Source organism: Cygnus atratus, chromosome 21 (genome assembly GCF_013377495.2).
Source record: "Cygnus atratus isolate AKBS03 ecotype Queensland, Australia chromosome 21, CAtr_DNAZoo_HiC_assembly, whole genome shotgun sequence".
Lineage (NCBI taxonomy): Eukaryota > Metazoa > Chordata > Aves > Anseriformes > Anatidae > Cygnus > Cygnus atratus.
Genome location: NC_066382.1, coordinates 6115180 through 6128435, shown reverse-complemented (window position 1 = coordinate 6128435; position 13256 = coordinate 6115180). Strand labels below are relative to the sequence as shown.

Sequence of the window (13256 nt, the reverse complement as noted above, 5' to 3'; positions counted from 1 at the left end):
ATTGAAACCAGATCCTGGTTAGCTGGTGATTAATTAAATCAAGAAAAAAATACAGCAGAAATTAAAGGACAAAAAAAAAACAACAGTAAATTGTCATGGCCCCAGCCTTATTTAAAAAGGTCAGAGATTTCCTTCAACGTCTTGTAAAGGACAGATTTTTTTCTACAAATTCTTCCCCAGTTGTCTGATGTAAACTTTCAATCAGAAATTATATGAGTGAAGTTTTCTTTAAAAAAGGACTTTGTAGAGATTTGTGGATTTGTAGAGCAGCCATCAGCGGGATGCGAAGTATGCATATTGGCTAATATATATATATAATTGGAAGATAATACATAAGAGTTTCAGTGCAACATCTTAAAACCCAACTGATTTCTCAGTTACTTAAGCCCTATTGCTCATTCAGATCATACCTTGAACCAAGTTCCTTATTTCACAACCAACGGAGAATTAACTGGCAAGGTATAAAAAACCTGAGAGCCTAACAAATCAGCAGCATCCATGAGCCAAAGAATTGATGGAGAATGACAATTACCATAATGGAGCAGTGAGTCAGAGAACAATATGCAGAGATAAGTCCAGAAAACTGCATTTTGCTGAACAAGATGCTTGGAATTTGCCCACGTATAAAGAAAGCAGTTTCTCTGCTAAGCTCAATTCCTCAGGGGAACCCTCAGCTCTCCTTGAGATCGAGTCTCACTCCCTGTACTCAATATTACATGGAGGGGGGGGGGGGTGCAATACCCTTCAGATTCTCACCATCTCTCCCATTTTTAAGTTTGGTAGTTCTGGTTATAAATCTTTCAGATTTTTTTTTTTAATCAAACTGTCAAATGGAAAAAAAAACTGCAGCCTTCTATTGACAGCATATTTTTGTTTGAACAAAATTTACAGCATGAAACTGTGCCAGAGTGAGGTGCAAATTCATGCTCCGATCAAGAAGCATCACCCAGCATTGCCTGGTGAAGAGGACATCCAGCTGCAATGGAAGATTTAGCACTGGGTTATAAAGCCAGCCTCCAGTTACTGCTTTTGGAAATCACTGGCTCTGTAGTTCAGATGGAGCAGGTGAAAAACCAAGCAAGCAACCCGCATACAAAATGGAAACCTTATTCACCAAGCAATCCTGGATAGGAATTACCGTCCCTCTTTTGAAATTACACTCTCCTGAAAGGTGACTGTGCCCTCAGCTGACACTAAGCTCTCTCCTGCATCAGGCAAATTTAATGCACGTGGCAGCAAGGATTTACTGCCCTGGGTAGCTAGAGCAGTGTCAGTGAACCAAACCAGGGAGTTAAGCCAGCCGTGCTATAAAACCACAGCCTTTCTACCTGCGCTATATCCTGTGCTCAGTGCAAACACAAAAGCCCAGGTAATTGCAAGGAACACACCCCAGCAAACAAATTTTTATTGGGGCATGATAAATAGACGGCAAGCGGCAGCAGTGCAGTAGTGTACAGTTCCAAAGTAGAAGGCTCTTTCCAAAATTCATTTTCTATGCAACGTAAAAGTAAACAGCACTCCAGAGGTTAAATAAAGATCAAGGACTTGTGCAAAGTGCAGAACAGCTTCGGAGCAGGGCTCCCATATGACAACATACTCTTTAGACTAATACTGTCATTACCATTGCACTTCCTAGGGTGTTATGCAAATCTACAAACACAATGCATGAATAATCAGTAAATTATGCAGAATCAGCTGCACAGAAAACTTTTCAAGTCTTCTATCAAACGGAAAGACAAGCAGCTGGCAGGAGAAAAGTTAACTTTGAAGACGTTAAATATTTGTTTTTGAGAGCATGTTACTGATACACTGCATTTGTTAAGAAAGAGATGTGCAACAGGGCAGGCTGCTCGGCCACGTGTCCATCCTCTGCTCTCGTTTTCCTGAGGACAGAGGCTGCTACACAAAACCTAAGGGTTATTCTGCAAGCAGGCTCTTCTTGCAGGTGCTGTGGAGGAAATGAGTCCCTGTCACCCCGAACTCCCAGATCTCCATGCAGAGTGAGCAATCCTCTCTTACAGCATTTGAAGAAAATCCCTGAAACTGAGGTTCAGTTCACTGCGACTCTCCAGCCTCGTCCTGCTCACCCAAAAAGCAGTAGGCATCCCCATTTATACAGGGAGGACTTTATCTGAGAGGAAAAACTTCTCCCTTGATTTCTTTTCAGCTAACAAACGTGACATCTTCAGAAAAATCTGGGAATCTTCTGGGCAAAGTCTCCTACCCTTGATCAGAAACCTACTGAAACCAACAGCTGGACTCAGATCATTTTCAGGTAGACTATGAACTTCAGAGGTGTTGGTTCTGGGTTGGTTTTGTGATTTTGTTTGTTGTTTATTTTTGTGTGTTTCTTCGTGTTTTCTTTTGTTTCTGCTTGTTCCCACACACCTCCTTTCCCCCGCTGGAATAAAAACCAGAGCTCCCGTTCCAGCATTCTGGCTTACTTGCAATGTGAAAAAGGCAGATGTGCAGAAAACATGAGATCTTTCCAGATGGTACCTGAAAGCTGTGCTGTCGAGTCTGATTTCTTTAGAGTTCAGCATTTCTCCAGGCACATAGTTTGACATTTAATTAAGGCCAGGACCTTTATCATTCAAGCACATTGCAGTGCTATTAAAAAAAACAGATGCCACTAACAATAGGAATGTGGTACTGCGTGTCTACAAGCCTTGCTTGTGAAGTCTGGACTGTACAGGTCAAAGTTTGACTCTGCATAGCTCCTCAGATAGTGATGTTGCAAAAGAATCGCTGGGGCAAGACCTGGTTTTATGGTTTCTGACGGACTTGCACAGCCCAACATGATGTAGGGCCCTTTCACAGCTCTACCTCAATGTCATTTGTTCAGAGGCACAACTGAGTGTCTCCAGCTTTGTGTCCCACACCTGCATCCTCTCCCTTTTCCTCAGGGCATCCTTCCCATCTACATCAAAGCCCCAGAGGACAGTGACAGCTGGGGTAGACAAACTGTGCAAGGTCCTGTAGACGCAGACCTATTCTCAAACACACCCACTGAAGTTCTGCTCTCACGGATGCTGAGTATATATTGCTGTTGCCATGAAAATAGGAAGCTCACACAGTCACATCACACACACACTACCTACTCATTTCTCTCTGAATGTCAGCGGTATTCACAGCAGCATCCTTACCTCACATTGTACCTTGTACCCTAGCAATACCTCTACAAAAGCAATCCCACAGAAAACCTTGTGGTTGAGTTACTGGGGAGGATTCAAAGGCCCTAAATTTGCAGACATCTGCCTTGGTGAGAAAGGGAAAGGAAGAGCAAACACCACAATATTTTCCACCTGTGCTTTCCCAGCTGGTTGGTCTTACTCATGTGGAAAACAAACTGCTTGCACAGGACCAGGGCTCTCTAACTTGTCTCTTCCACGTATAGCACTCAACATAGTGGATCCACAGCGTTGGGACTGATTCCATACCCTGTAACATAAAAGATGAATACCAAACCCTCTTGGAAAACTTGCTGACATTTCCTTGGAGGCAGCACTATGATCACAGGCTTGATAAACTGAGCAGTCATCAGCAAACGAGTCACTTTCCTAACTCGACCTGTGAAAGTACCATGAGAGTCACAACAGAAGTCACACTGAGATCTGCAGCAAAACCCCAGTGTAAAACATTTTTGTTCTGACTACACAAATATGAACACGACAATCCAAACGTGAGTAGTTAGAGAATTGGCTGGGGAAAAAATAGAGGAAAAGGGGCAGAGAAAGAGTGGACATTTTGGTGCATGTATCTTAGCTAATGTGTTTCTCCAACGCAGCAATAAGAATAAGCCAGTACATCTCAAAGCGAGCACTGGAAATTGATAGTGAGTGTTGCTGAGGTATCAATAAAAAAAAAAGAAAAAACACTGAACCACAAACTTTTCTCTACAGCCATGAGCAAACAAACACATCCATTCTCTAAGCTTCTTGTCCCCAGGGATAAGAAGAGAGAGCAAGTCTCGTCAAAGTCATTAGGCCAATCCATTAATCTTGGGAGCTCAGTTTGAAGGAGGATGCTAGCACTTAGCGGAGCAGTGCTTCATAGCACCTGTGCAGATCCACTGAAGGAAAACACCAAGGAAGATGTGGGTGCAGTCAGGCTACACACTCCCTCTTTAATTACTAAAAGGTGTAAGCACAGATAATCAGGCAAAGCCATGACAAGTTACACACATGAAAATAATTAGGAAGTGGAACAATTTAGGTGCTGCAGTTACACAAAAAGCCATAAAAGGAAAAACCCAAATACTTTGTCTTTCACAAAACTGAAAACTAACAGAGAACCTCACACCTAGAGAAGCTTTGTGTAGCAAGTCCCCATTCAAGACAAGTTGACCTCCAGCTTACAACGTTATTTTGAAGTAATTATTTTGAAGTAATTCCTACGCTTGCGTTTTGAAAGTTGCTGTATGTGTCGTGTACGCACCGAAACGTAATGACGCTGTAAGGCTCAGAGCACCTTGTTCTGCTCCATGCTAACCCAAAACACGCAATAACCCCAACCCTTGCCTCAAATGCATGACCCCACTCAGACACAAGACTTTTAACCGGTTCAGGGAGGAGGTGAAGCAGGTGGACAGCCGCAACGGGGCTCATCCCCGCTGTCCTTTGGGAAAACACCAAGCTTTGGGGAAGGACCTGGGAAAGGGGCCGGGGAGGGAAGGGACGAAGGGCATCGCCAAGCCGCAGGCGGTGCGCTGGGAGCCGGGCTCATCCCACTCCCCCCCCCCCCCCCCACCCCGGTCCCTCCCTTACCTGCTTCCATAAGCTGGCACTGCTGCCCGAAAACTTGCGAGAAGGTGACGGGGCCTGCAGGGCTGGAGGTCGCCGGCGAGGAGTCCATGGCTCTCTTCGGGTCCTTCGCGTTAGTCATGGGCAGAGCCCTGCAGCTGCCCGCGGCCCCCAGGGGAGCTCCGTGCTCCCCCTCACAGGGAGAAGCCAGCCGCCCGCTGCCGCTGGGCTCCGCCGGGAGCTGCCCCTGCCGGGAACCGGGGCAAGGGCACGGCGGGCACCGGGGGCTCCTGGCGCTGGGGGGGGGTGCTCCGGGAGCTGCCCTCGTCCCGGCTCCGAGCCCCAGGCTCAGCTCCGGGAGGCCGGAGGAGGCTCCCGGCTGGCGGCGGCAGCAGCCTCCGCGCCTCGTCCCTCCCTCACGAACCTTCCCCCGGCAAACCGGGCGGGGGGAAGAAGGGGGACGGAGGAGGCCGGAGCCGCGCTGCGATGCCGCCTCCTCCGCCCCGCTACGGCGGCCCTGCCCCCGGCCTCCCCCCAGTGCTGCGGGGCCGCAGCTCGGCGTTAACCCCTGCCCGGCCGGGGGCAGCCCCCGCCGCTTCTCCTGCCTCGGCCCTTGGGCCCTGTTGGAACTGTTCCCTTGTAAACACCAGCCGGGTTGGGGGTGGGGGGATTGTTGGTTGGTTGGTGGTTTTTTTTCTTCAGGGATGGAGGGCCGAGAGTTAACTCCCAGACCAGTCTGACACAGCTGATTCATCTTTATTTTTAAAATATCCAATGCAAAGGATGCTGACTCTGGGAGCTTTGCATAATTTTGTCCTCCATGAGTCACTGGCACTGTCTTTGGGAGGACAGGTCACCAGCCCACCACAAAAACAGGCTGGGGCCCAGCTGGAGACAAACCGGGCAGGTTCCAGCAAGGGTTTGGCCACCTCCAGGCCTTCTTGCCCCTTCCTGCAGGCAGCCGAGGCCATGGGACTCGCCCAGGGGCACAAGGAGAAGTTTTAGCAGGGGGGAACTGAAGCCTGGGCTGCTCACTGCCACCAGCAATGACATTGCACAGTGTGAGCTTGGCTTGGAACTGGCAGCCCCCAGAAAATCCCAGTTTCAGCACTTCCTTGTGCCTAGCCCTCCTCTAAGTCCAAAGAAACTGGCAGATCGTAGAATCGATAAGGTTGGCAAAGACCTCCAAGATCATCTGGTCCAACCGTCCCCCCTTACAACCACCATCACCCAGAGCAGTTGAAAGGCTGCTGAACTGGGCCTGTGCTGGAAGCTGTTGCCTCCCACCAGGTGGCTCCTTCCTGTACTGGTTTAAATGGTTTTAGGCTTCTATCAGCAAAGTTTAAACAGAGACATCTTTGCATGTTCATTTTTGCTGACACAGGAACAATTTCTGTCCTCGCAAGCAGAAGAGAGATGTTCCACTTGACCTTCTTGTCTGCTATACGAAGAAAAGAAAAAATTGGCCATGTGGTTTGGTCCACATGACTTCAGCATTCAGGTATTGATTTCAGTCGCTGTTTTTCTCCTCCCTGACCTGCAAATATCGAAGGCTCTTCTCACCGTTACCAAAGCAGCACAAGCAAAACCAGCCAAATGCACTAGGAAGTGGAAGAATTAAGGAGTTTTCTGAAGTTCAGATATACTAAGCAAGCTGCATGTTTCTTTTTATGCCGCTACCCAATTTACTTCATGCCATATAGCTTTCATGAAGAAAAAAGAAGGGCTTGAGATTTAGTAGAATGATAATATCCAAATTGCATATGGTACTTTGTATCATCATCCATACATCTCACAGTGGGGAATTACTATTATATCCCTCCTACAGAGAGAAAGCTGTATTATAATAATAATTAAAAAGCTTTGTTCAGATCTAGTCTCCAACATTACACAGAGAAAATAATGTATTAATAGGACATCTCATTATCATAGAATTATAATTATCATTGTTTTATGAGTCTACAAGAAATTATGTCAGATGCTCTTGTCATTATCAGATGTTCTTGTCATTAGAGCAGAGAAGGGGATGGAGGGGGAGAAGAGGGACATGTGCTCGAAGTCTTGTCCTTGTTATCCCACCAACGAGGACAGGGCACTGGGCCGGTTCTATTGCCTGTTCACTCTCTTTGCCAGGGCAAACTCGTTTGGACAAAGTCTGCTGATATTCGAAACCCACAAGCCCAAGTTCTAAAACGATGCAAAAAGTCAGAAAAGCCAATGTAAGTGTGGTGCTTAGTTGGGTGGGAAGGAAAGTGAAGAACAGGGACTACAGTCAGTTCTCCCTCCGGCACCACCTCGTGCAATGTGTACTGCTGATCAAGTATCTGGAAATTCCCGCAGAGCTGTTTGATGACTCCTTTGCAAAACTATCTGCACAGCTGCATTCAGCTCTGAAATATTAAAGCATAAAATAAAAAATAAAAATATAAAAAATGAAATATGAAAGAGGATACCTGAAAATCCCTTTCCCTTCCTCCTTGCCCCTTTCTCCTATTTCCATGCGGGAAGGTCACAGGCTCGCTGCCCCTTCCCACTCCCTGCAGAGCTCCCCAGCAGGAGCCGATTGCTGGGGCACTGCACACAGCACACACAGCACCTGCACAGCACGCAGAACAGCCACGCTTCATTTAATGCTGTCGTTCACAGTGTGCAGCCATTAGATCAAGTCAGTACATGTCTCTGAAAAATAGAAAGCAAGCAAAGAAGCCTTCTTGTCTGGGCTGTTTTGGGCACCATCTACCTGCTCGGCATCAACGACCTTCTCCACCCAGCAAGAAGAGGCACAGCAGTGCCTCACCTCTGCTCTGAACAGCAGGCCAAGGGATGCTCCGGTTCAGCTTGGTACATTTTCCTCCCAGGAAATGCCTCCCTGCAAGGCACAAAAATTTTCCATGTATTTCACTGCAGCTCACCTGAATTTTACACACACAGCTGACAGTCGTGTTGCTGTGCCCAGTTTCATGCAAGATCCAACATCAGACTTTACTCTTCTGGGCTCCTGTGCTTACCACAGTGATCTGAGCTTTATTTAACATGTGCGAGACTCCTTGAGGCCCCACTCTGCAGTGTCGCTGCCAACTTCACCAGCTGTAGTGACTGACTCTGCATAGAAAATTGCTCCTAATGAAACAGCTTGACTCACAGTTTATCGTTTTAGATAAAAAGGAAAAATGTCAGGGCTAGCAATAACGCTTGGTTAATGGCACTGCTTGCACGTAGGTAATCCCATCCATGGCAGAGAGCATGGAGTCAGTGCAGTGCCCCGGTAGCTGCCCTGTGGCCACCAGAAGATGCCAGGTGACTGCGGCCTCCTCAAACCGAGCTCTCAGGCAGTTCTGCTCTGACGGGCCTTCGCTGCCTCCAGCTTTGAGATGAAGCTCCACGTGAGCTCTGTGCTGCCATTAAGGCTTCCAGGTGATCAGCAGCTGTGAAAGTGTAGTGGGTTTACATGGCAGGGCTTGGGTAGCAGGGGGCCGTAGGGGTGGTTTCTGTAAGAAGAATCCAGAAGCTGCCCCTTGTTAGATAAGGGCCCCACTGCTGACCGGAGCTAAGCCAATAAACGATGTTTTCGCCTCTGTGAGAGCCTATTTAAGAAAGGGAAAAAAAAAAAACCTGCTGCAGAACAGCAGCTGGGAGAGAGAGGAGTGAGAAACAGCCTTGCAGATAGCAAGCCCATGGTGTACCATGGTGGAGCAGATTTCCATGCTGCAGCCCATGGAGGAGCCCCCGGTGGAGCAGGTGGATGTGGCCTGGAGGAGGCCGCGGCCTGTGGAGAGCCCCCGCAGGAGCAGGCCCCGGGCTGGAGCTGCAGCCCGTGGAGAGGAGCCCACGCAGGAGCAGGGGTCTGGGGGGTGCTGCCGCCCATGGGGGACCCAGGTTGGAGCAGTTTGCTCCTGACGGATGGACCCTGTGGTATGGAGCCATGTTGGAGCAGTTCTTGAAGAGCTGCTGCCTATGGGAAGCCCAGAGTCCTAAAGGAAATACTCTGGATTTTTTACTTTCCGAGGTTAAATTAAGAGGCATTCCTCAAACAAAGCACCCTAGAGAAGCCTTCATCGTTGGACTCGACAGAGAAACCATGGAACCTGTCAGTCAAGTGCTCCAGCTGGAGGAAGAAAAAATGTAAAAGGGAGTAAATATGCTCGGTAGATGACAGGTTGAGTATTATCACAAGAAATGTATTTTACAGTGCAAATATTCCAATGTAATGCTGGTCCCAAAACAGTCTATTCCATGGTCATCAACACTAGCAAAAGCAGGGCGTGGAATGGGGGGCCTGGGGTGTGTGTGTTAATTCTGGTTAAATAAAATCATTAACAGTTAAATTCACTTTCCAAAGGCCACATCAACCAGTGCAATGCTCCATACAGCTGACGCCCCTATTGAAACCTTCCCCTGACTTCTTTTGTTTCTAAAATCCCTCCTTCGTGAGAATGGAGCTTTCTGCCCCAAGAAGCAGCACTAAGTTCAGCACTTCCTGGAAGTTCTCCAGAGCCCCTGCACACAGAGCACGAGCAACCAAACTATAACTACTAGCTTCTTTCCTGGTTCTCATTGATCTTGATGGAAGTATTTATTTCAATGGTTCAAAAAGGCTTGGTCACCCAGGCAAATGTTAATTCCAAGAATAAATGAGAACAACAGAGACCCTTTCAAGAAAATGAAAAAGGAACTAATATACCTAATTTATTTGTAAATAGAATATTTACGAGGCATGCTAAAAGCATCTTACAGTTCACTCCAAAAGAAATGAACAGAAACCCAACCCTGCTAAGCCCTGATAAAGTCAAGGTGACCCAGAGCTTAGTAGATCAGTAAAGGAGCGTGGGGGGGACTATTTGCATTAGCATCCCATACCTAAGACAATATTTCCAGGGAGGCCTAATCTTTAACAACTGTCTCTTCTTCTTCCAAGGCAGCTGCAAAGCAACTCATAAAACAAATGCAGCATAGCTTGAATCTTAAATCCCTTTCCTCCCCAATTCTCTCCTACCCCCCAAGCACCTGTCTGCCCCCCTCCTCTTCTTCATTTAAGAATAAATGGTGCTTGTTCATGATCAGTAAGCCAGAATGTGTTTTTCAGTCAACTGCGGAGGCTGTCTCATCCCTAAACTGAGATAAATGTCTCTCGCTCTGAAAGGCACAGCACTATTTCTCTCTGACCGCTGGTGTCCTTGGAAGACCAAGCAGGGAGCACCTGCTGCACGCCCCATGTGGGCTGCTGGCCACCAGCCGCAGCCATTTTGGAGTGGTCACCTTGGCTTGATGCAAGCTGGTGACCCAGAGGTGAAAGGCTCCATTGCTCACAACCCAGGAAAATGCTGCTCAGCAGGGCCTGATGTATGTTTCTATTTCCACTGTTCTTCCATAGCTAACCCATCTCACGTACGTGGTGACAAGCTGTCAGGGATCCCAGGTGTAACGTACTTGTGTTCTCCTTGCCCACCACGCTTTTTTTCTTGAGCACACACAACACTCCACACATCCTATAGCCTTGAAAAGCTATTCACAACTGGCATGGGCATCAGAGATGGAGACAGCCTGACCGTTTTTCTCTCTTCCCCTGAACTGCCTCTGCATCAGCACCCTGAGCACAGAACTGAGACTCAGTCAGGGGCTCTGCCAACACCAGTCTCCTGCTGGCTGCACCCGTCTGCCACCTGGCAGCTGCAGTGGGAGGAAACAGGATTAAGGCAGAAGCTTTCCTATGAGAAAGTTCTTTCTCCTTACCTGTTTTTTGAAGGTAGTCTTCTTCCAGAAAAGCCACAGCTCTTTTCAAAAGGAGGAATTAGCGCTGCTTCATGTGACAGCTCAGACAGATGAAAGACAAGTGCATATCTATTTCATTAAAGAGTAACCCAGAAGATTTTCAAACACAGAGAAATTTACAGTTCAGCAAAATTCGATCACTCAAAACCTGACACTGAATGCCATTTAATAAAAATTGGGTAGACTGCAACACTGCAGGAGGAGGTTTGCTGACTGCAGGCAGGGCAACAATGTGCAATGGTGACAAGAGTGGATTTTGTACTAACAGGTTGGATTTAAAATGTGTAAGGAATCTTCAGATTTTCTGGGGCGAAAGAGCTATTTCTAGTCTATGTGAAATTAATATTAATACCTCTCCTTCAGCCATTCCCAAAGATGTTTGTTGCATCTGTTACTGTTTCTAAAGAATGTGGCTGAATTAATGCCCTGGTGGTGAATGGTGCCCACCGGCCTTCAGCAACTGCCTTACCAAAAGTGCCAAGCTCCACAGCCCTGCATAACCTTGACAAGGTACAAACCTTCCCACCCAAGGCCTAGCAATGGAGCATCTCCTTTAACTGAGATGAACAAAATGGGGACCATTCCTAGCAGGGAAGCAGACCCCCCCTCTTCGTGCCCTGCCCACACGTTCGCCTCCTGGAGAGGACAGCAACCCAGCCTCCTGAACTGCACTGCGCTTTGTTGATTCCTCTGCAAAGGCTCACCAAGAGCTTTAGTGTCGAATGGAGAGTCCAAACTACAAAGGTGCTGCTCATCCTCCTGTGTCCACCTGGAGTCTGAAGCATCAGGAGAGCTCAGTCTGCAGCGATCAGTTAGCATGGATGGAGCTTGGCAGGCCAAGTGACACTTCTATCTCCGTTCTTCTCTCCTGCCACCCACACGTAAAACCCCGAATCACTCACCTATTTTGCAGCTAGAATAGGCTGCAACTCCATTTTGAAGACTTCCTTTGCTCAAATAATAAATATTTCCATGATGCAGTTTGCAACATTAATTTATTGTTGTTCTTTTTCTTTACATGGCAGACAGACAACAGAGCTTTCAGTCTTCCAGAGCAATGTTTAGCATCCAAGCACCACCCAGCTAATACCACGTCTCCACATAGTTTATTCTTCATAAACTTCTCAACATCAGCATTGTCAGGAGAGCACTGCAGAGCTACCAGTGTCAGCCTCGCAAATTCCTACATGCAGAACCTGAGCTTTTTCCCCACCCTCTCCTTGAATTTTCACAAGAACTTGTGATATTAGTCAAGGGCAAAATTTCACGTTTCATCAGCAGGCACGGGGGAGGTTAAAAATTTGCTGCAAAACTGTGAAATTCTGCCTTGGAAAAAATGGCATACTTTCCTGAATTTACTGTGAAGAAAATATCCTCATCGTTCTAGAGAAATGACACCATTTTGAACTCTTTTTTTCCTACAAGAAAAATCAACTCCCCCACCCTCCCAAAAAAATGTGTTTGTCATCTGAGGGAAAATGATGAAAAGTCTGGTGCAACAATGGGTTATTTCTTGTCAGTGGCACAAATATTTTTCTACCACAGCTTAGACTGTAATGGATCTTTCAGATAGACCGGTACAATCTAAAGCTGTGTGCTGTGGTCTCTTGGTTGAATAACACACTTTATAAAACTTTAAAAACGGAGCATTTACAATCAGGGACATAAAGACGTGCTTTCAAAATTGTAAATACATATTTACAAGTTTGTGTGATAAACCAGAATTTCTCTGGGAAAAATGTTCATATAGCACAACAATTTACACACCTCTCTCCTGGAGTTTGTCTGTTATTATGATTAACACCACTCTAAAGTAGAAAAAAAAAAGCAGCAAAAATAAATTGCACAAAAGTGACCTCTAATAACCTCATTGGTATGCCTTAAAGGCACTAAACTCAGCAGCATCCATGCCAGAAATGGATGTACTTCTCTGTACTTCATTCAACTTACTGTCGCTGGAAGTTGAGAGCGTCTCAGAAGAACTGGTTCTTTAAAGTAGGATTTGGGCTGCATGGCAAGAAAGCTCTTCCTCAACAACAGTTCTTGAGTGACAAGTGAAGATTTATACAGTAAGCAGGATCTTCGACAAAACACCTAACACAGCTGCACTGGGAAAATCAAGGGCATATCGAAGTGGTGCTTTAGGACAGAGTATATTGGAGCTGTGTTATATTAGCACTGTATATTCATTTTTCAAATTACCTAGATGCTGTCCAGACACACAGGAAGATAATTCCTGTTCTGAAGAACAGGGTTTACCATACTAATACTAGATGATGAAAGGAAGAAGATAATGTGCAGAGAAAATTAAAGGAAAGATAACGTGCAAAACTAAAGCGAGCCAAACTGATTAGAGAGCTGTATGTGCACGCCAGCTTCTTTGAGATATATATATATATATATAAGGCCAGGAAAACTATTTTCTGTGCTTTTTGACCAAGATTTACCAAGCTGCCTAGCAGGTTTGGATACTCACTTCCTACTAGTTTTAATGAACAATGAGAATCTCAGTCTTCCAGGCTGCTGTGAAAAATTTCAGCCTTAGTCTGGAATTAGTACATCACATATTTCAAGAGGAAATTATTGCTAGCAAAAAGCTCAAGAGGGGACAAATCCTAGAGACTCTCCACTCTAGGCAAGAGACGGAACAGCCAGCAATGGCACAAGCTCTCCCCACAAAGCCTGCATCTCCATGATCTCGGTCTCAGACTGGAAACATCATTTCCAAACACGGGAGGGGATGTG

General features: G+C 46.5%; 1 protein-coding gene across 1 annotated transcript in view; it reads right to left on the bottom strand.

Annotated features, from left to right (window-relative positions):
* KAZN (kazrin, periplakin interacting protein) overlaps positions 1-5264 on the bottom strand; it is a 185413-nt gene extending 180149 nt beyond the window's left edge. The window contains exon 1 of the mRNA XM_035557514.2: positions 4767-5264. Coding sequence (XP_035413407.1) covers positions 4767-4884 — 118 coding nt within the window. The 5' untranslated portion in view covers positions 4885-5264. The remainder of the gene's footprint in view (positions 1-4766) is intronic.
* Between the last annotated feature and the right edge of the window lie 7992 nt (positions 5265-13256).